Consider the following 27,577-nt stretch of genomic DNA (forward strand, 5'->3'; position numbering starts at 1 on the left):
TACTGATCTAAGTTCAAACTTCGGGAGAAAAAAAATAGAATCAAATTTGGCTAGGATGGAGTAATAAATAGTGACCCCATTATTTCCTAGAACTGCTGTCTAGGCCATTATTTTGCTTAGCCTTCTTCATTTAACACCACCTTTTGATCCAGCACCATAGCCAGCAATATGTCACAAACACACAGATATTGATTCCTAATTCACAGTGCATATAATTAGGGTATTTCCTAATTTTGTAGGATTTGTAAGTAAAACTGTTGTATGGGCTATTAAAATTGCTCTCTTGTGGAAATGTCTTTCATAGGTTTAAAAGATGAGTTAAAAGGCACAGTCAGAGACATACAAATACCAAAACAAGATGGTTTAATTGTTTTACTTTCGTGGAAGAAAGAGTATCAATAGATGACAGAGATCAAAATGAAACAGATCTTCTTCAAAATTAAAGCTGGTGGACTTCAGAACTTGGAGGAAACACAGCAGATGATCTATTATTAAAAGCAAAACAAATAACTAGAGTGCTTATGTTCTATGAGTAGCACATAATACAGCAGCAATTGGTGAGGGACCGTAAGACAGGCAAAAATGTGAAGTAGTCTTGAGCTGTGTTTTGTGAGCTCACAGAACATGTGTAGCACCACAGGCTGAGTTGAGGCACACCTTCCTAGACAATACCACTGCCTTAAATCTTGAACAGCTGAGTGTAGGCCAAGCTATTATAACCAAACAAGCCATTATAACCCATTTTATTCCACTGCACATTAAAACACATTACATTTGAGATGTTACAGATTGTATGTTGCTAACATGCAAATGACAGAACCAATTACAGAAGTGACTGAATGCAGAAGTGAATGCACTTTCAGAAATCAAACTTACACAGCCACACAAACTGTGCAATTAACTTCTACATTGAGAAGCTTTTGGTTCATTATATATTTACCTGTCTTATTGTAAAAATATTCTAATTTTAGTCAAGTAGTCTTCAAAATCATACTTGGGGCATTATGTCTAGCTGGACTTTAAGTCAATAATCTGTCAGTACAGACTTAGGCCTAATTTTTGAGCATTTGTTTTTCATTCCACAATTAGACTAATGCTAGAAGAATTTCCATCCAAGACACAAAATCAGCTGTTTTTAAACAAGATTTGTAATACAGAAAGATGCATTTTTTCCAAGTGTGATATCAGAACATTAAAATATACTAAAACTATATTCTTAGTATATACCATGCTAAAGTAAAGGCATGCAAAAAATCCCTCAGTTTTTCAGTACTTGTAAGGCCACTTGGATCTACTCATTACAAAACCACACATTAATAATTTTGCTTGCTGTTAGCCTAAGTTAATATTCATCTTAGCAGTGAAACTCTGATTTCATGTAAACAAATTATCCTGAGTTTCAAAATGTCAAACAAGCATGAAAAAGATTCAGGAAATAACTACATAATTTGTTTTCTCTTTTTGAGAAACTATCTCTGCTCATACTTTTAACACAGTTTCCCCTAAAACACACAGTTAGCAAGTGACATGTTTACTTCTGAACCTGCTTCTGATAAAAGCTGTTTATTCCAGAATTTGAAGCAGAGATGGTGAGTTTACTGCCTAAAGAACAGTTAATAAAAAGTGTCATATTTTTCAAAGAAATTGAATGTTCCTGACTTCAAATTGAGCTGTGCATCTTGAAATGTATTTGAAAATTATGACCATATTTATAAAAATTTATAACTACCAATTAACTTATCTTTATTGATGATACTGAGTTTAGTCAGTACCAGACATTTTTACTACAGGTGCAAGTTATTTTCAGACTCTGAACAGACAATGGAAATTCAGTATTTCATTATAAACAAGAAAAATATACTACAGTAACAATGGATATATTGAAGAGATACATATAATATGAAAACCATTGCTCTAGAAAGTACTGATTTAAAAAATGAATTACATTTTGATTGTATAAAAGCTCATAATTTTCTCAAATGTTTCGTTATTAATTTATGTCCAAATCCAGTATTATAATCACATTTCAGATATGCAACTTTAATGAAACTTTAACATCTTCTTATTTTTCTCTGAAGAATTTCGCCTGAGATCTGATTTTCTCCAGATCTTCAAAAGTGACAGGTCCTTTTGGCAATTCTAACAAAGTACTCTGTGTGTCAAGTATGTTCTCTGCTTCACCTTAAAAAAACCAAAACAAAACCAAAAAAGTTGAGTAAATTTTGTCAATCTTACAGTGAGAAAGCAAAGGAAGGAAAAAAAATTAAGAAACTGATTTAGCTATTCTTGTTTGGACCAGAATAACAACATAGCAGATCACAGCTATATATTTTACAAACAAAACAAACTGATGTCAGTATAACAGTAAGGTTGTCTCTAAGGAATTGTGGACAGGTGGGCTAATTAGGAGTCTGAGACAGACATGTACATAAAGGCATACATAAGCTTTAACAAGTAAATCTGTACAGTATTGTAGGTGTGCCATATTTGGGCACAACTTTTCTCCTTGTCTCAGGCCTCGCCTAAAAGATGTCACGGTAAAGCCAGAAAGTGGGCAGCACAGGACTTGCAGAAGCATTGGTCAAAGCACACTGCCCACAAAAAGATTTGCCAAGACAGTTACTTAAACATGCAGTCTTAACAGCATAGTAGGGAAAAGTTGTAGGGCGCAGAACGCTCTCAGTAAGGCTGGAATGAAAACATCTAGGACAGAGAATCCAAAAAACTAAGACACAGATGGAACATCACACATAAGTTGTGGTGATCTGATTGTATTTAAGAAATTATGAAGATTAGGCAAAGAATACATTTGTTTTGACTGATGCCCATTTGGTACAATGCCAACAATCTTGTTTACCTATGGCTTAACTCCTTGTTTTGATGATCCTTGCAGCAGTGATTTGAAATTGTATTTATATTCAATAAGCCTGACTGAATATTGCAATGCAGTCAAGATTGTGGCCATTCTTCAAAACAGGTCTGAATGCCAAAATCTTCCAACTGCAGTTTCAATAGTACTGCAGTGCCTGGGACCTCTGCACATCAGTAATATCCAACACCGTTTACCACTCCCAGTAACTCGTAATAACACAACGTCAGTCAGTTGCATATAGCATCTGATTATGAAACAGCAAGAGACCTTAGGTGATAGAGAGATGTAGATAGGCATATCTCTATGCCTGTGACTCACATCCACTAGAGCACATTGCCCAGCCACCATCCTTCTCACATGGCTCAGGATACGAGGACAGAGCTACCTAAATCTTGGAAAAGATAGCCAGAGTTCTACTGCTTAGTGAAGTTCTGTTCGGTGGGAGGCTGGCTATATAATCTCTCCCCTCCTCTAATCATTTGTCTGAAAAACACAAGCAGTTTGTGCCTGGACTGGGAGGAAAAACAAAACAGCAAGGCCAAGAACACAGATAGCAGGTCCATGACTGATTCTGTTGTATCCTCAGACATCAGAAAAGATAGTGCATCTAGGGGCTGTTCTGTAACCCTGCCATCCCCCAAAGATTCTGATATACGACTGTGGCACACTTTGGGCTTTTCAACAGCACAAGCAGAGCTCAAAACAAGTGTTTCCCCCTATGTCCTCAGGTTTTGGGCTTTAATTAGCCCAAGCTGTAAAGTAGGAAAAAATACCCCTTTGATTTCAACGTGGAAGAATACTCCAGTCATGAGATAATGTTTGGACACGTAGGCTAAAGACAGGAGAAAAAATTAACTGTAAGGAATATCAGAGACAAAATGCCTGGTAAAAGAGAAACAAAGAAACCTTCCAGGGGTGTAAAATGATTCCAAAGGATGAAGGACAGCAGATATAGACCTATGTGATCAAGGTGGTTCAAATACAAAGTTCACTGTGCAGCACAAAAAAACCTGCAGATTATCTTAGGAGAGGGAATTGGCTGAGGTTGAAGACAGGCATACCATGGGGGAAAGACACCAGTTAAAGGAGGAACAATAAAGAGAATACATTCATTATTACACCAGAAGGATGAAGCATGGCATACACAAAGAGAACAGACAGACAAGCAGAGAAGTGGTTTAGAAGGTACAGGAGTGGACAAAGTGATCAGCTGAGTATTGAAAGCCAGGATTATGGCTGCAGGTCAATTCTGTCATAAAACCTTCTCTTCAACTACATAATTTTAATCTTAAAGTATAAATGAAATCCTGATTTCCAAACCAGATTCATTTAGGCTAGTCCACTTCCTTTTATTCTACTACTGATATTAGTAATTAGTTTAATTTCCTTCTCTTACTTTCCTTTATTCTATCTTGTAAGTAGGATCTGTAGATCCAAATCTCTCATGTCTCTTTACAAGGCTAAATAAACCTCACTTTGTTTTCTCTTGCAAGGGAGCTTGGCATTCCGTAATAATTTCAGCTCTTCACTATAATTTCAGATTCTTTTTATAGAAATGGTCCAAATTACATGTAAATTTCCACAGAAGGTATTTTCCTGCATCAATACCATCTCATCTGTGCTCTATTTGTACTAAGGTTGTGGAATATCCATCCCTGGAGGTATTAAAAGCCTTCTGGACATCTTCCTGTGCAATTGGATGTACATGATCCTCCTTGAGCATGGGGGTTGGACCAGACAACCTCCAGAGGTCCCTTCCAACCTCAACCATGCTGTGATACTAGGAAACCTCACTTGATGTTTCTAGACTTTGCTCAACTCTCAATTTCATAACACTACTGGTTTATACTCATTCCATGATCTTTTAATGTATTCAGGTTTTTTAATAATTTTCTTTTCTTTCATTTCCAGCTGGTAAACACTGATGGTAGAAATCCCTATTAGTTTCTAGATTCTTGAAGCTAGAAGGTCAATTGATAAGTTGACCTTATCAAATAGAATCCTATTTTATTGTCTCATTTCTTCAGGCCATTCAGTTCTTCTTGTACTAGTTTATTTCATCTCTGTTGATGAAACTAATCAAGTTTGTCACCCACACATTTGATTAGTATAATGTACTCATAATTTAAAATACAAACCAAAAGCAGATCCAGACCGAATCTTGAGGAATATTGTTAGCAACCCTGCTAAAGTCTAACCTTCCTTTTTAAACACAAACCTTTGACATCTTCTCTTCACTCCCATGCTTACCTGTCTACTAATTTCCATGTCCTTCACATAACTTAATCTTCACGTGATACCACACCAAATGCTTTCATGAGTTTATAGTAGATCTACCACAGTTCTTTAGAAAAAAAAAAAAAAATCTTCCTGGAAAAGATATAATTAGTTTGGCATACTTAATTTTAGCTTATTCTCCATTTGGCTCCATAGCTTTTCTCCAAAACCTTTTCACAAGCCTTGCATACTGCTGAAGTTCCCCTAATGGATCTGAAGTGATGACGATGACTTTTCCTATTTGGAAAGCAATAGGATACCACATTGCCCCTCTTCAACCTATATAGGACCACATGGTGCATTGTAAACACATTACATATAAATCCTAAATTCCAAGTGCTCCTTCTGCACTGTGTGTGCTACTCTCCTTTTCAACACTCTGATTTCCAAGAACCAACCAATGTTTCCTCCCTGTGCTTAGCTGCCTCTTCATATTAAAATCCAAAGAAATTTATTTAGTGAGGTTGAGGAAATGTTCACAGATATACGTTCCTGCGTCACCTAAATACATTTGCACCTGCATGAAGAAGGAACTACCACAGATTTTGTCTAATTAACCGACCATTATTTTCAATGAAGCATACAGAGTTAGGAAACCTAGCTGTTAGATCTGAAGGCTAAAGACCAAGAGCTGAAACGGATTTTTATTTTGTTTTAGTATACTTGTGCCAGTAACAGATAAGAAAATCAAGGTAAACTAAGATGATTTATGAAGGTGACAAACCATGGGCCAGTACTGTCTTCACTTACAATGAACACTCACAGAGCATGTCTGCTTCACCAGGAATCAGAGTAACTAAATCAGTGGCAACTATGAGGCAAGATCCCACTTTCTGGGACTAACCTTTCTTAGGTCTCAATGACCTTGGCAGGACATTGCAAAAAGATCATCAGCTGATGTGTTTGGTCATTAAAGTGTAAGGACATGATTCCTGTCTGTATCCCTTTATCTGTTCTTATAATCCTTAACCCCTGCCAAAACAGCAGCATCAGAGTGGAATACAGAAGGAAATCACTAGATCTGTCATTTCTCGCAATTATGCAATGCTTACTTCAGCTGTATTTATAGCCTTAGAGTTCAAATTTTTTGAAACAAGAGGAGAAAACAGTCTTAACTGAAGGGAAAGGCTGTAAAAGTAGAGTGAGTACTCTTTACTGGGAAAATATCTGATTTTTAACAGAGAAGAGAAAAAAATGAGAGATAAGAGTTTCGTCAAAAAAAAATCTATTACAAGTTTTCTCCCAGTCATTTTAAAAACACTTAGCAGGTTATCTGAAGCTTGGTTTTATGTGTGAACAGGACACACTTACATACCTTTGACCCTTTGCAACAGTGTCCCATAGCCCATATCACAATTATAGGCAAATACAAAGCCCAATGGAACTACTGGCATTAAAAATGCTGGGTTCTTCTTTTTCATTGCTCTGTGTTTAAAATAAAAAAAAGAAAAATGTTATTTAGAATATTCAACATATCAGCACTGTTAGTATAGGTTTACCTTGACTGTCTAGGACTTTGGTATCCTCCTACAATCTCTAATCAAAGAAAAAGTCTTAATTTCCTCAGAAGCATTCGTCTTCTGGTTGCCTTCTTGCTCAACCCAAGGATATTTAAAAAAATGCTTAAAGTGAGTTTTGAATATACCTAACAAAAATGGGATTATCTAACTCATGTGGCTTGCATGTGCACATGCATATACCCAGCCACATGTAATATGTAACAGTGTAGATAACTGTGCTCAGTTCCAAATGCATCTGAGTCAAAAGAGAATGCATAATGCATAAGGTGCATTTAATCTGTACTATGTACACAAAACCATAAATATTTCCTCCATTCCCTCTAATCATGTAACATCACAAGCAAAACATGTTACCAAACAAAAGTAAGGTAATGCACGTTCTTCCCTATGCAATACAGCTTTACTAGCCAGGTGGTTTTTTTTTCCCTTGAGTCAGTTGATTCAAATTTCAGTAAGTAGACTTCAGAATACGTCCACTTGTTCACTGGCTTAAAAAACATAGATAGAAAATTTGTTGTTCATTAATAGTACATTAAATCACAGTACAGACAAGAAAATAGCTTGGCTTTAAAAAAATCTCTCCTCTTCCACACACAACTTTTGCTTTCCTCTGAACTTTTGCTACTTCAGATGTATTATTTTATTGTCAGCTCACATGTCTCTGCTTTTAAATAAGTCTTCAGTACAGACATAACCACAACACATCCAGAAGCAGACAGAATTCAGAGTCCCTTTGTCGTGTGATCAACTTCTGAGTAATTACTGGATAAAAATAACTACTTGTTGTAATGCAAAAGGAAAATCCACCAATATAGAAATACACATGTAATATATTTATATTTTCTGTTAGGAAATAAACTTCTTACCCAGCTGTTAAAACTACAGCAGAAAGTCCAAAAAACGTTCCAAAATATTTGAGAAATTCCCGTGTCGAAGCAATCTGCATGGCTGCTTGTCTCTCTCTCATCAGGTTCTGCAGCACCAGTTGCCTTTCCAGCTAAAGATGGGAGAGAGGTTAAATACAATTGTCATCTATTTATTTTAAAGACTGAGTCAATCTCTCACCTATAAATCCAAAGCACTAACTGATATGGCAGTCATTCGTTGTTTTTGATTGCAAATGGTCTTCTTCAGTAACAACTCAGCATAGTTTACACCAAGAAATCAATTAGCAAATGCTTTAATGCAGAATCTCTCTAATGCTGCTTCTCAAAGTTAAAAAAAAAAAGCAAAATACCAGTCTGATGTTTTGAGACCTCCACAAGTCTCAGCAGTACTCCCTAGTTTAAGGTTCTCCGACCTTTGCATTTACATGGTGATCCATACTGTACCATCTAGTTGCTTTCCAATTCATTCTAATTAACTTTAATTTAGGTGATAGTAACTTCAGAGTCACTCTTGACACCTCTTTGCTCTTTGAGGATTTCTCTTCCTCAAGATGCACCATAAGGCATAATAACTCTTCTGCAATACCACAGTTTACAGATATAGAAAAAACATTGTGAAGATTCCAGATCTTTTAAAGATACTGGAATACATATCAGAAGTCCATGAGAAAATACTTCTGTAACTATAACTAAAAACAGTAATGGAAAAAGTACAATCTAGACAGTATATTCACACATTAAAATATAACTTTCTATGGTACACCAGAATAAAAAAGAGAACTTTCTACGATGCACAAGACTAAAAAAGCAGATTATTTGATTTTTTTCCATTGCATGCCCCATCTAAACATACCAATACATTTCCACTAAGTAAAGGTAAATTCAGAATTTCTTAAAAGTTCCTCTTGACTGTACAGAACACCAAAAAGAACAGTAGTATTTCCTTCTTAGAGTGATGCAAAAACAAGAACTGTGAAAAAAATAAACAGTCTTAAACCAGAGTAGAGAAGTTAGTTAACACAATAAGAAATCTCTTCTTCACAGTAATATTTATAACTCATCTTTTGGGGAAAAAAACAGAGTATCTGGATTGCTATGTCTAGCCCAGCTAACCAAGTTGCATGAAAAGTCCAACAAGGTACAGGAAACAGAATACCAGCTGCCTAAAAAAGTGTATTCTAGGGAAGAAAGAACAAAGAACGAGTTCAGAAAGTTCTCTTCTAATGCATCTGTAAAAGTAATTAAATATGTTCTTTTTTCCTGCTTTCTAATTCAAGAATAATTTAAAGGATTTGTAATTACTTAAGGTTTCCACCCATTTATTCATCTCCATTACTATTGATTTAGCCCAAACAGAACAATATCTTTTAAATTGTTACTAATTATTTCTTCAGACCATGTTGGTCTTGCTATCTTATTTACCAGTTCATTCAGTACCTAGATAGGTAGAATTAATTTTTGAGACAGCATAATGAAAAAAGGACATATCTAATTACATATAATTGTACACAGTAGGAAAAACAACATTCACTGTAGTCTCACAGTACTGTTTCATCTGTTTCTCTTTCCTCAAGACTTACATTGCAATTGTTGTTCTCGCAAAAAAAATATCAACTGGCTTTATCTTCCTGATAGCCATAATTTTCAGACAGTCTTTTTTTTTCATAAGAAGTAATTATATAATGGCTAACAGGACACTTAATAAAATATCAAAATAATTAGATTTTATTTTGTCACCTACGAGATACTTGGAAATTCTAAAATAAACACGCACACTGCCCATTTTTGTTTCCCAATATTCTAAGCCTGGTAAATTGCTGAGGGCTGACATGATAAGATAAAATAATGACATGTAATATCAATTTAATGACTCTATTTTCCTCTTCAGTGTGATTAGAGGTGTAGTTTGCACATTTGTGAAAAGTATTAAGGGATCCTTTGTTTGCCTGTCAGGACAGATAAGGAGCCTAGGCTTCCAAGATGCAAAATGAGCTTCAATTTGAAGAAGCACATGGTAAGGAAGTGGGACAAGGGTATGCTGATGAAATATGGCTCTTGCTGAAAGAAAACAATGGAGAAGAAAAACAGACAGTTTAATATGCACAGGGCTTAGAAAAATATAAGTATGGCATAAAAAGAAGGCTGGAAGTTTAAACTTAAGAGTAAACAAAAGGATCCTAACATGATTTCTCTAAAAACAAAACACACACACACACACACACAAAACAAACAAACCAAAAACAAAACAAAAAAAAACAAAAAGCCCCTTAAAAATGTTATACTTGGACAGCTCTTTAAAACCCAAGTGCTGAAAGAAAAAGATAAGTCACAGATACTAAAGTAAAACAAACACTAAGGTCTAACGAACACCCTTCTGTAGAGACTGTCATATCAAATTTCAGAAGCCCATGTATATCTACAAGTAGTTTATATAAACAACCTAATATAAATGAAAACAACTTGTTTTGTATATTAAAGACAGCAGCTACTGTGGTGGAGTACTGATGCCCAGAAGGCAGTAAAAAGTAGATCTAGTGACATTTAGCTGAAAAAATAATTTAATTCTTGCTATTACTGAAGTTTCATGATGTTACAATGAAGAGTTTACAAGATCTATTTTGTCCATAAACTTACAATGTAGTATCAAGAAAACCCTGGGATGTGTTTGGGGATGCTAAGTAATCTATAATACTGATGCAGAGGTTTGTTTTTAAATCAATTTTTATTTACTCATAAGTTAAATTGAGAACATCTAGTAACAATACACAAACATGCTCCAAAATCTCTCTGAGACTATGCAATACATAGTATTGCAGGATTACCCCTCTCAAAGGCCAGAAATTCCCTTTGTTCTGTCCTCCTTTATTCTGAAAAAATCTTCATTCATGTTTTCCATTTCCAAGATCAGTTTTGTCAGTTGGCATAGTTTTACCTTGCAAAACATAAGACTACAGTGCTGTAGCTGTTAGGATTGCAACGGGACTCTGCATAACCAAGAGGTTTAATCTTACTGTTCCAAGGCAATTCCACACTGACTTCACTGCATTTCAAGCTCTCCTTAAGGGAAAGGGAAAACTGAGCAACAGTTATGGCCAAAGTTGTCCTGTTACATACTTCTACATCAGGCAATTTAAACTTACTGGAATAACTGCAGGAAAACCAGTTTGGAGAAACTTGAGCTCTTTTCAGGGAGCCCTGTAGTCACCGTGCTGCACACCAGGAAACACCTCTCTGGCATACTCTGACAGAGGAGACAAAACACAGGGCAACTGCCTACCCTGTGCCATCAAAGACTGCTTTAGTGTATCCAGACCTGACGTCTGATCACCTAAATAGGTTTATGAGCAATTACCCTAAAAGTGTATATGCATTTAGATGAAATCTGGATGCTCTAAGTGTCAAAATTAAGCATCTACATGGGCACTCAGGCAACTCCTCTGTATCTCGGTCTTTCAAAAATTTAAAAAATTCAGGCGCAATATCCTTGTGCTTATTCATTTAACATGCCAATCTTAAATGAAGCATCTTGAGCTTGGATAGTTTTGAATAATCAAGATACCCTGATATGCTGACCTTACACTGGCAAACAACTGTCAGTAGATCTTAAGGTAAAACTACTGCATTAAGATTACAGTAACCTTAAGGAAATTAGGATTTGAAAACATATCTAATATAAGGAAAGACTCAGGAGTCCACCACAAAAGATGATTTTAAATTAGATGAAAGAAAACCAAATCATGTTTGACTGCAGTTCAAATCAATATCCCATTTTCAGCTGTTAATTTCTTAGTAATTGTGTTTTATTTTCCTCCACATGTGTCCTATTGAAAATGCCAGTCACACTGGGATAGTGAAAGACTTTTGATCTATTAACATGCAGATTTTATGATAAAGCCCAAGTCTTACTCCCTTAGGACTTACTTTACAATGATGTTTAAGATTACTTCTTTTCCCATTTTGGCAGAGCAGAAGTAAGAATTAAAAAGTATTAATTTTAACTGCAAACCATAACGTCACATGTAGAACTTTATAGGTAATAAGACAAAAAAAAGTATATTATTCGGACTTAGCAGAGGTGTGTTATAATTTATTTAAAGTAATCTTACTGACAGGAAAAGTTGATTATTGAGGAAACAAGCCAGAGGCGCACATCATATATATGAAAAACAGTTCACCATCCAAGTGCCATGTCTTAGGGAATAAATTCTATTTCATTTTAAATACATAAATCTCCCATCTATACAGCCATAAAAACTTCAGTAGGGATGATTTACATGACTATGCTTGTATAAAAACTATAGATAAAGGGTCTGAAGTGCAGATTTACCATAGGAGGAAGAGATGCTGTAGCTTTCCTACCCAAGTTGCTGTGCACAGCACAAGAGAACTGAAACTCCGATGTGAATGCATGGGTACACATCCAAGCATGCTTTTCTATTACTGTTAAGAAATCGTGTCCTATAAGAATCAGACCATGTTTTAGAGACACAGTTAATATAATAATATAAAAAAAGAATTTACGTAGAATTCTGGGAGTTCAATTCCATAACAAACAGATTTTTTAAGTGACAGTAGCAACTTATAAATTGGTAAAAAATATTGATTGCATAATTTTAAAATTTAAGTTTAGTATTTCAAAATGGTTAGTAGTAGTAAGTAACGTTTTATATTTTATAACACTCTCAGGAGGACTCAATTAGAAATAACTTTCCCATTTTTCTTTAAATACAGCTAGTAGTTTCTCAACACTGTGAGACACTGTAAGGCTGAGAAAACTGGGATTTGAAGTCTGTCACATACAAACTCATACTGTAAAAGGAAATCAATGTTACAAAATGAATCATGACAGATGAAGAGAAGTGAGGCGGAGAGGGAAAAGGTCAGTTACTGCGAAACTGATAATGCTAATAAACTAGTCAGTGGTAACCATCCTTATCATTTCTATTCTTCAGACTGCCACAATGATGTCAAACCACATAAAAGAGCATTTATACCATCATTTCATTGATTAAAATCCAGTGGGAGAAAATTCTCATCTGAAATAATTTAATCAACTTTGACAACTTGAAAAAAAAAATCCAGTCCTCTCTGGACTACACACCACATCTTCACTGGTAGATAGACTGAAAATTTCTCATACTTTAGACTCTTAGCTTTTTTTCTATCTTTCTTCTGCCTTTCTAGTTCATGTTCAGATGCTGTAGGTGGAAATGCTACTTTGGTTTTGTACCCCTAAATGAGATGCAAGGTGATGTAAAAAGGCTCAACAGAAATGGAAAGTAGAGCCAGTGCAAAATGCTCTTTTCTTCATTGTCCCTGTGTATTAAACACAATTTTTTTGGTGTATTTTGTACAAGTTGAGACGTATCTAGGGGGACGAAGACATAGCAACCAGTCCTTTTCAATTTGCAACCTTATATATTTAATGGCTCTCCTGGGAGAAATGCTCTTTCCCCCAACCTGTTAAAAACAGTGGGTAGGACAAACCTTACCTTGAGATCAGTCATGCCAGTAACCTATATAGAGAATGGTATTTCATGACACCATCATTAAGATATAATTATACTGACAGCCTGGAAAACAGATATTCAGACAGGAAAGGAATTATCTACCTTATAAGAAATGAACACCATCACTGCTTAAGGTCTGAAACTCAGTATCTAAACCTAGGAAAAGCGAAACTTGAAGAAACTGTTGGAATACCCTTACGTTCATGTTAAAAGAGTCTCTAGTTTTGTCACAGGCTAACACATCTGTTATAGGGCACATAATACAAGGTTATTTTCACTTACAGTTTTTCAGTGGTCAGATTCTGAAGGTGTTATTTAAACAACTACTAACTTCTAACTTCTGAGCACTCAGAGCTGCAATGTAAAAATATGGCTTAAGTTTTCAAAAAATGTGAAAATCACACATATAAAAATCTGCAAATCACTTACAAAACACATGAAAGTTGGTGTGCAGGTAGTAGAGTTACATAACTGCACAAACTCCTTGCAGCAGCAATGCAGCTGTCATTCACAGTCAGATTAAAGATTAAAGGCTTATGTGACCTATCCTGGGTGTCATCCTTCCTAATCAATGGGCAAAACCAGAAGGTGCTGCAAATGGTTGTTTGGTAAAAACAAATGGAAAACAGAACAGTGGTACCTATGTTTGCACCTCCATTGTAAGCCACCATATTGCAATTCAGAGATGATAACCTGTAATAATTATGTGGTGTCTGCTTGGTTCTATGACCAGCATGCACACAGATGTGTCAGGAAATGGGCCTCTAGATCAAATGGTTAAAATAAATAAGACCTAAATGCTTTAAGCTGGTTTGCAAAGCTTGTTTGCAAATATTTTTCCCATCAAGTACACAGAGCAATTAAAATTATTAGCACTGCAAGAAAATATACTCATTAAAAAGAAAACTAATTTTTTAAACCTTCCCTGCAAAGATAGATTGAAAATTATTTACAAGTAAAGTGCTATCATAAAAAGAGTCTCACAGTATTAGCTACAAGTCAGAATGTAAACCATACTGAAAAAGAGTCACACAGAATCACAGAATATTCTGAGTTGGAAGGGATCACAAAGATCAAGTCCAGCTCCTCAGTTAATGGCCTATATGGGGATTGAACCTGTGACCTTCATGTTTATCAGCATCATACCCTTTATATTCCTGTTGTTGTCAATAACTTATTGGAATTACATGCCATATGAAAAGAAAATAATATCAAAAGCACATATCAAAATCCATGTGCCATTTTGAGGTGTGAAGAGGAGAGATTTGATCCAACAGACAAAAGCATGAAAGTAACATTTCTTGGCTGTAACCAAGCATTCCTATGATTCTGCTGTATAGCCTTTAAGCAATGGACATGCAGCAGAGTGAAGAAGGGTGTCCATCCCCTGCATTTAATAAAGTTACCTATAAGAGTAAGCAAAGTTTTAAGGTACTATTAACAGTGTTCAGAATTCTCAAGAGTTTTATACAAGCTCTATAAAGACAAACCAAAGTCGCTGGACAGCCAGTTAGGTAAAAAACAGGTATCCATGCGGTAGAAACAGTAAAATACATCAAGAAGTGTAAGACAAAGAGTTAACATTACAATGTCAAGTAATTTCGAAATCTGACTAATAATGGAATAAGAACTATTCAGCTTGTTATTTCTATCCCCCACTAATGCCTCTATGTATGTGCCTTGTATGCCTCATATGCCTCAAAAGCCTGGGTTTTTTTGAAAAACAAACAAACAAAAAAGGACTTCTACCACTACATAAAAAATGAAATGCACAAGAAATAACTGTAAAATTATACTGTGGAGTGAAAAGCTGTCATAATATCAATAAAATCTGCAAATACAATATTTCTTCCTCTCTGTTTCAGATTCTGACTTGCAAAATTACTGTGCCTCTCTTTACACCATTTTTATTACGGAATTAAAATAAGTATAAGTTTTCTTGACATATCCATTGTACCTCCTGGGCATTTATGAGTTCTACTCAACACACAGCTTTCCCCCTTCCCCCCCTTTTTATTTTTTTTTAAACTTAGCATTCAGGAAACAGTATTTCATAGAAAACAAGTAAAAGGCCAAATTTCACTTCAATGGACTTCACAGAAGACTGAAATGGCAGGTTTGCTCTGCAAAGGAGGAAGGAATTATAGAAAATTCATAGTGTTACAGGAGTAATGCTATGAGGAGACTCAGAAGACGTTTTCTCTTTGCAGTCAATTAAATTCCCCCAACAAACTGAGACCAAACATGTCAGGGTAAGCTGAGGGTGCACCTCCAAACAAGACCAAAGTTGCAAGTTGCATTCACAACCGTATGTACTAATCACAGATACTCTCCAGCAAAAGGACTGCTACAACTGCACAAATTGAATTAATATTTGTCTCACTACTAATGCAGCACCCATTCTGTTTTGCATCTTCTGCTGGTAGTCATTGCATGTTAGAAATAGCTATTAAAAGCTGTTCTTTGTAAACCACAGTATTTATTTCTTTACAGTGATCAGGCAGAGTATACAGTCTCTCAGCTAATACCAACCAAACTGTTTTTTTTCCTGCAGGATAGATGGTTCTAATCTTCCTCAGTACAGATAGCATTCATCTTGTCCTGTTTCATTTGATGCACAGAAACTAATAAGGATATAGAATTGTCACCGGAGAGCATTTATTTCCCGAATTAAGCCCAGATCACCTAAGGGACAAAACAATTTTTGTAATGCTTCAAGACAAATGCATTAAAGATGTCATAAGCGCTACTAGTATCCTGTCTATAGAAAACAAATCTAGCTGTTTCCCTCCCCACAGGGAAAAAGATGGTAGTAGTCAGGAAAGGCAAAGCTTGCTTACATTTTACTTCACAAGAAAAAAAGGGAACAATTGTTTTCGTTTCAACAGAACTTTTAAAAAAATCCTTTTGACTATATCTCAGTGAAAACTTTAGAGAGGAAAAGGTTAGGAACTTATAAAACCCTGCAGAAAATGACTCAGTGTCTGAGACATTAAGAAAAATTAAATTTTTCAGGTATCGTCATGGAGGTGGTTGATCTTTTACTAAAAAAGATAAGGTGACAAATCTGTAAATGGAGAAAATGTCATCACACAAAATTTTCCTTAGGCACAGGAAGGACTCTATAGAAATCAGCCTATGCAGACGACTGTGTCAGTACTTTCTTTTTTTGTCAATGAAAGTGAAAAACCATGGAAAAAGTTTACTTGTTCAGAAACTCCTTGGCATATTAACATTAGCCATTCTTCCTGCCAAGAGTCAAAACATAGCACACATATGCCTTTCAAACACCACTTCATTTTAAGATCAACTGATAAACAATCAGTACTATTTTGACTGAGTAATAAGTTAAATGGATTTAATAAGAAAAAACAACAGAATTCCAAAATTGTATTTGTAAATATAATCATCTTCAAAAAAAGAGAGGTCATCTTCCCCTGCCCTTACTAATGCTTTCTTATACTCTCTTTTCCATTCCTAATTTTAGCTCATTACTCAAAAAGCATCCTAAGATAAAGGGCTGGGACAGGTGTAAGATACTAAGTCCCCAGCAAGAACAAAAGATAAGCTTATGAGGTGCAAGGCCAGATATACCTATTATGTATGCACTGTTGCCTATTACTTCAGGCATTATCCAATTCACCAAGACATTCAGAATACTAAACCAAGCCTCTAATATAACATTTTACAAAAACAACATTTCACTGAATTACAGACAGATTTTTTTTAAAAAACACATGAGTGTCTGAATATAAACTGAAATGTTATAGTCCTTTTCCATCACTTATAATAGGTCTCACTTTATTTTTTTACTGTTACTATTTCTTTAATTCAGAAAGAAATCCCAATATAATTTGGTCATAGGATATGGTCAATTAATAAGCATGCTACAGGATACTTCTATACTTTCATTTCAGATTTAAGGACAAATTGTTGAACATGAAGAGAAAACTGCCTTGTTACTTTCATTTATTACCATTCAATGCAAAACCCTTAAGGCAATACAATCCTGGCAGGAAAGGAATACAATCATGCTATGGTTTGCCTCTAACCAAGAACCAACAATGTAAAGGAAAGAAAATATATGATATTAAGTTGTATTTATCCATATTTTCAGTAAGTTTTTGATAGTTTTTTCTAGATACTGATACTTTTGTTACACATCTTTTGTAACATCAAATTACAGTCACATGAAATTAATATTTATACATTAACATATATGACGAAATAACATTTTAAAGCATTTTGTTATGAAACTGAGAGCTTTAGAGCCATTTGTGGATATGGAAAATATTCAACTGCTGATTTGTGAATGCCTGTCTCATAGTTTGTACATACAGTGTAAAATGCACATGTTTCTCCATAGGTAAGAGCTGGAGAACAGATAAAAGCGCAGAACACTTGAAAGTCATGTTCAGAAGCAGAAATCTTGTGATTTATAATTTGAATGAACTAAATAAGATATTTTTTCTGTTAGAGCCAAATATGTTTCTGGCATTTCTGTGTTGTGTCAAAAGAACTTTTCTTACAGAAGAAACTGCTATTTTATTTTTCATCTCTGAAAAGGTAGACTATGCATTATTACACTGAGTTTCCCTAGCTTTGGTTTATACTATCTGCCCAGTTACTCAACAATTTTTACTAATTAGGGAAAATGCCTCTAGTTCGTATTTCCCTTATTAATTTGCACCACTGCCCAAATTAGCTCTTTAAACAAAGCAAGAAAAAAAAAAAGACCACTTAGGGAAAAAAAAAAAGAGAAAGAAAGCATAAAAGTATCCATTTAGGTACAGAGCTGCAGAGGATCTTTCACACCAGTGAATGGCCCTCATTGGAGTAGGATAATGTAGTTTTCTCATGGCTCAAAATAAATCTAGATCATGTTTAGGTCCCAAAAAGAAGGACAATATTTCAAAAACAAGGAAAAGTTGGCAAGTTTTCAAGGAAAAAAAAAAAGTACTTGCACTGCATTGTCCAAAATAGAAAAAGAGCCCCTTACTTTTTCAGCTTTACCTGATCTTGAATTTCTTCTTACCAAGGAGTATAGAACCTTTTCCATGTCCACACAGGGAGCATACAGGGGACAAGTCTATAAACTCTCAAAGACTAACTACTATGAAAGCAGATGTATGGCTTTTTCCTGATACTGGATCTGCTATCCAACATTACCTGGGGAGAAGAATGCACTTTAGAGTCTGACATAATAAAATAGGAAGAGAGTAGGATGGCAACAGAATGGGAATGAAACTATCCAGACATTCATATTGCATACAGGTTAAAATAAAACATTTTTATGATTGGTAAATACAGGATCTGTCAGAACTATATTATTTTCCTAGCCTGTTTATTTTCTCAAAGGTTAAGTAACTCCCACCAAAGATTAATTTGAAGGAATATCTATGACTCCTGAAAGCAATTATGCTTTCCCACTGAGAAGATTATCCTTTTGTCTGATAAGGGATCCTCTTGCTGGGGAAAAAAAAATCAACCCAAAAGTCTAAAAAAAAAACCCCCTGAAATCACTCTGAACTGCTATTCCAAAACAACAACAAAAAATCTTGTTAGCCACAGAAAACAATGATATGCCCTAAGCACTAACTAGTCTCTTTTCTTTCCAGTATTTTCAGTGATTTTTAACTCCTCCTGTACAACTTGTTTGTAAAACTTACATTTTTCAAGAATTTCAGTCTCTAGTCTTTCACTTTTTCAGTCTGATCTGACCCAGAAAGACTGGCAGAGCCAACCTTTAAGACCAAAAGTCTTAAAGTAAGACTTTTGCAACTAGTTTTGCTTAAATAGTGGTTATAGCTTTTTACCGAAATTGCTAATTTTGCCTGACTTATGTATGTGCTAGTGCTGGATACAATAATGCTAAGCAGTGTAGGAGAAACTTAACTGTGAATACAGCAATATATATTTCAAAAGTCATATATATTTCAAAAGTTATATATATATAACAAAAAGTCCTTCTACAGATACATCAATAGCAAAAGGAGGGGCAAGGAAAACCTCCACTCTTTACTGGACATGGGCGGGAATATAGTTATCAAAGAAGAGGAAAAGGCTGAGGTATTTAACACCTTCTTTGTCGCAGTTTTCAACAGTAAGACAGGTTGTCCTGAGGACAGCTGGCTTCTGGAGCTTGTAGAAAGAGTTAAGAATCTGAACAGCCCCCCTGTAATCCAGAAGGAAACAGTTAGTGACCTACTGAGCTGCTTGGATCCCCACAAGTCTATGGGACCAGATGGGATCCACCCAAGGGTGATGAGGGAGCTGGCAGAAGAGCTCGCCAAGCCTCTCTCCATCATTTACCAACAGTCCTGGCTCACTGGGGAGGTCCCAGATGATTGGAAGTTGGTGAATGTCATGCCCATCCACAAAAAGGGCCAGAAGGAGGACCCGGGAAACTACAGGCCTGTCAGCCTGACCTCAGTGTCTGGCAAGGTTATGGAGCAGATCATCCTAAGTGCAATCACGCAGCACCTACAGGATGGACAATGGATCAGACCCAGCCAGCACAGGTTTAGGAGGGGCAAGTCCTCTCTGACCAACTTGATCTCCTTTTATGATCAGGTGACCCACCTGCTGGACGAGGGGAAGGCTGTGGATGTGTCTATCTGGACTTCAGCAAAGCCTTTGACAGCGTCTCCCACAGCATTCTCCTGAAAAAGCTGCAGCCCATGGCTCGGACAGGGGCACTCTGTGCTGGGTTAGGAACTGGCTGATGGCCGGGCCCAGAGAGTGGTGGTGAACGGTGCTGCATCCAGTTGGTGGCCGGTCACTAGTGGTGTCCTCCAGGGATCAGTGTTGGGCCCAGTCCTGTTTAATATCTTTACTGATGATTTAGATGAGGGGATTGAGTCCATCATTAGCAAATTTGCAGATGACACTAAGCTGGGGGGGAGTGTCGATCAGCTGGAAAGCAGGAGGGCTCTGCAGAGGGACCTGGATAGGTTGGAGAATTGGGCTGATTCCAATGGGATGAGGTTCAACAAGGCCAAGTGCCAGGTCCTGCCCTTTGGCCACAACAACCCCCTGCAGCCCTACAGGCTTCGGACAGAGTGGCTGGAGAGCAGCCAGGCAGAAAGGGACCTGGGAGTTTGGATTGACAAGAAGCTGAACATGAGCCAGCAGTGTGCCCAGGTGGCCAAGAAGGCCAATGGCATCCTGGCCTGGATCAGGAACAGTGTGGTCAGCAGGTCCAGGGAAGTGATTCTTGCCCTGTATTCAGCACTGGTGAGGCCACACCTGGAGTACTGTGTCCGGTTCTGGGCCCCTCAGTTCAGGAAGGATATTGAGTTGCTGGAGCAGGTCCAGAGGAGGGCAACAAGGCTGATGAAGGGACTGGAGCACAAGTCCTCTGAGGAGAGGCTGAGGGAGCTGGGGTTGTTCAGCCTGGAGAAGAGGAGGCTCGGGGGAGACCTCCTCACTGTCTACAACTCCCTGAAAGGAGGTTGTAGCCAGGTGGGGGTTGGTCTCTTTTCCCAGGCAACAATCAGCAAGACAAGAGGGCATGGTCTCAAGTTGTGCCAGGGGAGGTTTAGGTTAGATATTAGAAAGAATTTCTTTACAGAGAGGGTGGTCAGACATTGGAATGGGCTGCCCAGGGAAGTAGTGGATTCTCCGTCCCTGGAGATTTTTAAAAAGAGACTGGATGTGGCACTTAGTGCCATGGTCTAGTAACCGCAGCAGTAGTGGATCAAGGGTTGGACTTGATGACCTTGAAGGTCCCTTCCAAACCAGCTGATTTTATGATTCTATGATTCTATGAAAACTTTCAAAATATACAGGAGATTGCACAATTCTTTTCGGGTAAATTATTCCCACGTACAAGATTTTTGCTTTGGTTTTGCAATCCAACATGCAGGGCACACTGAGGCTTTAATTATCAATTCCCTTCCTTGTGACATTACTTCTGCACCATTATCACTCACACATACCTAAAGTCTATCTGGCCACTGTCAGTTAAAAGACTAGGTCACACCTCGTTTCAGCAGACACTGCTATGCGTGTGGTGCTCAGCAGGAGTGCAGACATCAAGAAGTAACCCTTCATAATCCCTAGTCTGTGAAGAAACAGATGTGAGGAAATACTACCTCATAGGATCTACAAAATACAGTGGGCTGTGTCTGCTTCTATGGGGGTCAGAGCATCATAAAATAACTGGGGTTGAACCTCAGCAGCTCCTGTTCAGAACAGGGTCAGCTATGTGATCAGACCAGGCTGCTGAGGGCTTTATCCTATCAGGTCTTGAAAACCCCCAAAGATAGAGGCTCCACTGGGCCTCTGCTCCACTGCTGGATCATCCTTGCAGGGGAAAAGGCTTCTCCTTACATTCAGGCTGAATTGCTTCCCCTGTCCTGCTTCAATGTAAACCCATTACCTCTTGGCTTCCTGCAATCCACCACTGTGAACACCCTGGCTCTGCTTTCTTGATAACCTACTCACAGTTGCTGGGGGGCTGCTATTGGATCCTGCACCCCAGAAGGCATCCTTCTCCAGACTAAGTAAGTACAGCTCACTTGGCCTCCTTTCAAGAAGTGCTCCAGTCCTTGACCATCTTGATGGTCTCCTGCAAAGGTGCTCTTTTTCATCTACATTTTTCTTGCACTGTGGGAGGAGAAGGGGGGGAAAACCTGGACGCAGTATTTAAATGCATTTAACAAAGCACTGAACAGAAGACAACCAACCAACCTACTGGGTTCACTACTGCTTATAAAACCTACGTTGGTCCTTTTGACTTTCTCTTCCATCAGGGCACAGTGCTGACTTACACTCTGGTTGCTGTCTTCCAGTGTCCCCTTCAACTCTACAGAATTGCTCCCCAGTTGTCAGCTCCCAGCCTGTGTTGTTGCCAGGGACACTCAGCTGACACTTAGATCATGTCAGCTTTCCTAAACTACTTTATCCTTCAGACCTGCCTCCAGTTCCCTGAATAAGACAAAATCTGCTCTCCCAGTGTTCAGCACCTGCAACTGATCTTGCTATAACCAAGTCTGCCTTTGATATTACATCCCCAAATGAGTTCTTCCCTATTTTTAAGTAACAAATTCTGCTGTGCATGAGCCCTGGATGGCCCACCTAGTACCTACCTGTATCAAACAGTTATTGCTGACATTTTGCAGAAATATACTCAATTGCTTATGTCCTATTTATGGCACTTCCAGCAGATGTCAGGGAGCCTACGGTCTCATGAGAATCAGTCAGTAATCCAGAGGCTTTCTGCAGTTGTTTAAAGGCTTCATATACCCTGTCACTCCAATCAGTGATCTGCAGCATACTCCCACCACAGTGTCATGTTTCATGGGTTCTTCTTTAACCCACAAGTTACACCTTAACATCATATGTATCCCTACTCCTTTTCTTTCCTACCTGTCTTTCCTGAAGAGCTTGTATCTCTCCATTATAGATTTCCAGTTGCATGAGCTGTCCTACCACATCTGTCATTCCCATGACGTTGCAGTTTTGTGACTAGAAACAGCTCTTTTTTTTCTTGCTGGTTTCTCAGGCTGTATACATGTATGTCTGAGCACATACAGGCCTCTTGCCTCCAGAACCATCACCACTGCAGAAACTCCCAGCACATTGTCTCATAAAAGCTTTTGCAAGGACCAGGTCTAGACTTGTTTACTTAATGTCTGCTACAACAGCAAAAGGCTCCTACTGTGCTGCTGTAGTAGGAACAATTTTTTTTAGGATGGCAGAATGTTTTTTTGGAGAAAACACAAAGGGTTTTAATTTTATGATTTTCTGGGTTTTGGGGCTTTTTTTTCAAAAGCAGAGTAAAATTCTCTGAAATAGTTTAGAGAATTCCTTATGCTCTAAACTATTGGAGAAAGAAGTTAATTGTTTAGAACTTGTTTGGTATCACATTTAACAATTCAATAAAGCTAGGAATTAATCTTTTCCATGTGGCTTAGTCTCTGGATACACCATTGTCACTTTTTTGAGCTGACTTGCCCCATTTACTTCATTTCACTAGCCAGGCCGCTATACAACACACTTTTCTCTTCCATTCTCTGACCAATATCAGTGTTTCTCTCTCTTCTCACTGGTTTTTTTGTTGGGTTTTTTTTTACAGTTTTCCCAGAAATATATCTAGGAGAAAACTTCAATAGCTAGACAACATCAAGAGAAGGACTTAATCCCTTAGGTATGAATGTTATATGTAAAAATACCACAAACAAATCAGTCAGGTACTGCTTTCCAATTTTGGTCATCTCATGTTAGAAAAAAAAAAAAGAACTATAAACTAGTCATTGATTCAGATCTCATTATTAATGATGTTGCAAGCTAATATATGAAAGAGTAAAAAGGTTAGTCATTCAAGGATTCAGTGTATCACCAATTATTTGTGGAGTTCCAATGAAAAACACCTTTTAGATAAAGATATAACAGGAAACAGTTATGATAGATTTTAAATGTGTGCTGGTTTTGGCTGGGGTAGAGTTAACTTTCTTCACAGTGGCTGGAATGAGGCTGTGTTTTGAATCTGTGCTGAACACCAAGTTGATAATATAGAGATGTTTTTGTTATTGCTTAGCAGTGCTTGCACAGAGCCAAGGCCTTTTCTGCTTTTCATACTGCCACACTGGCGAGGAAGTTGGGGGTGCATGGGAGGCTGGGAGAAGACACAGCTGGGACAGGTGACCCACACTGACCAAAGGGATATTCCAGACCATATGACATCATGCTCAGTACATAAAGTGGGGGGAAGAAGGAGGAAGAGGGGGATGTTTGGAATTTGATTCTAGGAATACATAAAGCAAAACTTACTAACTTTGCACTAGAGAAGCTATAACTGCTGTGTGTGACCTGGAGCAGAGACCTCCTCTAACCCATTCAGCTGCACTAAAAGTGCTTAGCAAGGCCATATACTAGGCTTCAGCTGTAGATCTGATATATTAAGTGTTTGGAAAGAATTTGCAAGCTACACTTTAAGGAGCAGGCTCATGATAAAAATGAAGCCTCAACAAACTTCTACCATAAACAGTCTCCACTTGACACAGACTGGTATTTCATTCTGGAGCCATACGAAGACAATACAAACAATTGGCAAGTCCTTCAACATCAAGGCAAACAGTTGAGTTTTTATTACTCTTCCAAAAATGCGTTAAGGTAAAATTTACAAGGCCACAATCTCTTCTTTTCAGAGTTATCTTAAGAAAGCTGTAAAGAAAAAAAAATATGCATACAACTTTAAAACATCTTTTAACATTTTCTTATTCTGAAATAGTCGATCTGGTTTGGCTGTCCAGCACACACCAGAGTGACTCTAAAGTGACTGAGCTTTAGCATGCACCAAGGTTTGGGATTTGGAGGTCTTTATAAACTTCTGTCATGATATTGCCTTCCTATTTTTGCAATAGTATCTTTCCAACCTACAATCCTCCACAGGGCATAAGTCAATCACTAAATAGTTCTGTATCTTCTCTCTGTTCAGAGGAGAGCATACACCTATTTTTTTTTACTTAAAAAAAAAGTATTCTGTCATGGAAATGGATAGCACAAAAATCATGATCCAAGCACTTTATAGTAATTTTATGACTCCTCCTCATCAAAAAAGAGCAGGAGAAGCCTTCACAGGCGACCAACACCTGCTGTGTTTTGTTCCGGGTCAACCCAAAGACTTACTAGTCTATTTCTGAGCAGTGTCATACCACCATTGTTAGTAGGGAAGGCATTCTAGGAGAAACAATCTTGATGACTTCTTGAACCACATGAATTGGCTTTGGAGTAGCAATTGTAACCTATTCCTTCAACATTTTAATCATAGGCACTCTGAAAGAACACTCAGAAGTCATATATATCTGTATCTCTCTCTCTCTCTCTCTCTAGTTTTAAATTCTGTAACTGAACCCTAACATCTAAAATGACAGTGTTTGAATTCCTGAGTGGTTGATAGGAAGTGTGAAATTTTGCTCCTTCCCTAGAAAAGCAGGATGTGTGGTGAATAACAGACAAGGTGAAAAGACCTGTCCTCTCTAAACAAGCTCTAGTTTATTTCATGAGCTCTGTGGGTACTCTTAACACAAATGCAGAAATTTCGTGTAGTTCTTTTGTTGATGTGCTGTGTTCTGCACTTTCTATTCTGGTTAGACTTTTATTCCTTGCCATTTTTTTAAACAATCCAAATGTACACCTTGAGAAAGCTATTTCAATAACTATTTACTAAGAAAGCCATTTTAAGATGTAAAAGGTAACCTGAAAAAAGCTACATATTTGAAGCTGGCAACTAGAAATGCAGGCATGTTTGTGGCTAATTATTCTTTCCTCAGTAGGGATTAGAACTCTTTAAATATAACTTTAAAAAAAAATATTTCTAGACAGTGACGTTCCTTGACCAACAGGGTGTTTTCTTAATAGAAAACTGACTGACTTCACACACTGTGATGCTTGCTAAAGACCTTATTGTGCTGAGACCAGCTGAAGTTTGATTAGTGCATAATATAAGTACGTTGTCTTCAAATAATAGAAAAATACTAAACTAACATTTTATACTCTATATGTAGTGTTACAGTGATAAGAAGCAAAAGGTAGAAAGTCATGGCACAGTGCAGATTAAAATTTAGTCATGCCCTTGCCCGCACTGCATCTTTTACACCTGACATAACTGGGCACATTATGCACTTTTAAAAGATGGGGGTTTTCTAATATGGCAGGTATTTCTGCAAATACAGTAGGAATAAGATATGATCAGGTGTTTGTAGTGTTAGAAAGAAATGTACTATTGTCAAAAAGAAGAAATACAACACAGCAACTTGCAAAAATTTTATATGCAATTGCGAAAGGGCTTTTCTGTAACTGCCCTTAAAATTTATTTTTTATAAATGCCTGAGCATTTGGGTTAGAACTAGAGCTATTAGGCATCTGGCACCAAGGTAAAGACTGCCATTCAAAGTCTGCAGCAGCCTACAAATGCTAGCCTGAATCCAAGCTGTTTCCTCAGCTCTGTCTTCCTTTCTGCACAACAGAGAAGCAGACTGCTTTAAGTTCATTATCAATTTGTCAAATTGAAAACCTTCCTGTCATGTGAATTTCCAGAAACTCTGGGGATGGGAGGAGCACTTCTGTGCATGGGGGAAAAAATAAAAAGGCTTGTACACAAATTTGTGGTTGCATCTGAGAAACATATAACCCAGCAAATGATGTCTACAAACCTTGCAAAACATTGCTTTTCTTTAAACAGTGAAGAGCTATCCAGTATTTTATTATATAATCTTTCCTTATGCTATCTTTCTTCTTAGACATTTCCAGGCTCACCTCCAGAGTTCACTTTACATGTGATCCTACAAAACCTACCATCTGCATGCTGCTTTGAAAACTAGAATATGACATCTAGCGGCAATTTAATAAATTGGAAGTTCATCCATCACCAAAGGGACAAATTCGAGCTAAATCCTTCAGATTGCATTCCAGCATTTACTATATAAATGTTACAAATAAGTTACAAATCACAAGATACCTATGAACTAATCAGAAAGCTATGACTAGTCAGTGCAACTTTCTGAACCTTAGTCGAATTGGTCTTCCTTCTTCTCTGCTGATATTTTATTATTTTATGACAGGGAATAAAACATCCCCTATGCTCCATTTAGTGTGAGGCTTCTAGAACAACAAATAGCTCCAGTTAGCCAACTGAACCTAAAGAAAGAGCTGTTTTAAAGATTTTTTTTCATAGTGGAAGAGTCGAAACATGTATTTTAATAGTATAGTATCTGTGTTTTAGTAACCACATTGTTACTGATTCACTTTAACATCTACATGTTGCTTAAAACTGAGTAGCCCAGCTGTAGTTCAGCGTAAGCACAATTTCAGTGTAAGTGTACTTTTCAAAGTAGGTTTCCAAAACTGTGTTTTTAGGATGTGGTTACCATAAAGATAGTTTCCACTTCTACAATTTGTTAACAGAGACTGCTGAGGAAGTTGTTGGATCCAGAGAACAGGCGCTTTACACACCTGAACCTGCTGCATTAGGTAACCACACCGGAACTGGAGCACCCTGAACCCTGGCAGGAGAGCAAAGCTCAGCCGGCGAAGCTGCAAGCCCGGCTCTGCGCAGGCAGCGCGCCGCGGTGACCTTCCTGACCTTCCCCCGCACCGCCGCCGGCCTCTCTGTTACCTGCAGCCGCATAAACTCCTGCTGCCCTTTCAGGCTGTCGTTCATGGCCTTCGAGAAGATGAACCCCATGGTGCCCTGGAGCGGAAGAGACACCGCACAGATGACGCCAGTGTGTCGGGAAAGGCGAGGCAGGCAGGGGAAAGACTCTCCCGGGAGGAGCCTTCCCCAGGTCCCGCCCTGCGGGCACCGGGCCCTTTTTTTTTTTTTCCTTTTTTTTTTTCGTGCGTACACAGACTGTCTCAAGAAAGTGGAGGAATTCTTTCCACATAAATGTACACACAGGCTCTGACAGGCTCACAACGGGGGAGTGATGCATCTGGGTACTAAGTATAAAGCAGCAAGGAGAGGAATTGAAAATGCCTTTGGCACGCTTCTTATCTTGCTCTGCT

General features: G+C 37.6%; 1 protein-coding gene across 2 annotated transcripts; it reads right to left on the reverse strand.

Annotated features, from left to right (window-relative positions):
- Nucleotides 1-344: 344 nt before the first annotated feature.
- Nucleotides 345-27,334, reverse strand: PLGRKT (plasminogen receptor with a C-terminal lysine). Of its 2 annotated transcripts, XM_032676339.1 has the most exons (5): nucleotides 27,189-27,334; nucleotides 7,536-7,666; nucleotides 6,465-6,574; nucleotides 2,624-2,703; nucleotides 2,072-2,181 (listed from the first exon to the last, which is right to left on the reverse strand). In XM_032676339.1, exons 1-4 carry the CDS (start codon nucleotides 27,255-27,257, stop codon nucleotides 2,624-2,626), a joined length of 390 nt encoding a protein of 129 aa, XP_032532230.1. In that variant the 5' UTR covers nucleotides 27,258-27,334; the 3' UTR covers nucleotides 2,072-2,181. The 2 variants fall into 2 exon arrangements, with proteins under 2 accessions (XP_032532229.1, XP_032532230.1); XM_032676338.1 differs by lacking the exon at nucleotides 2,624-2,703 and having other exon boundaries at nucleotides 345-2,181; nucleotides 27,189-27,333.
- Between the last annotated feature and the right edge of the window lie 243 nt (nucleotides 27,335-27,577).

The sequence above is a fragment of the Chiroxiphia lanceolata genome, chromosome Z, assembly GCF_009829145.1.
Source record: "Chiroxiphia lanceolata isolate bChiLan1 chromosome Z, bChiLan1.pri, whole genome shotgun sequence".
In the NCBI taxonomy this organism is placed as follows: domain Eukaryota; kingdom Metazoa; phylum Chordata; class Aves; order Passeriformes; family Pipridae; genus Chiroxiphia; species Chiroxiphia lanceolata.

Coding starts and splice junctions, on each gene's coding strand:
- PLGRKT (XM_032676338.1), bottom strand. CDS start 27,257: ATGGGGTTCATCTTCTCGAAGGCCATGAACGACAGCCTGAAAGGGCAG. Junction 6,575..7,535: donor GCTGTAGTTTTAACAGCTGG/GTAAGAAGTTTA, acceptor TTTTAAACACAG/AGCAATGAAAAAGAAGAACC. Junction 2,182..6,464: donor ACTGTTGCAAAGGGTCAAAG/GTATGTAAGTGT, acceptor GGTTTTTTTAAG/GTGAAGCAGAGAACATACTT.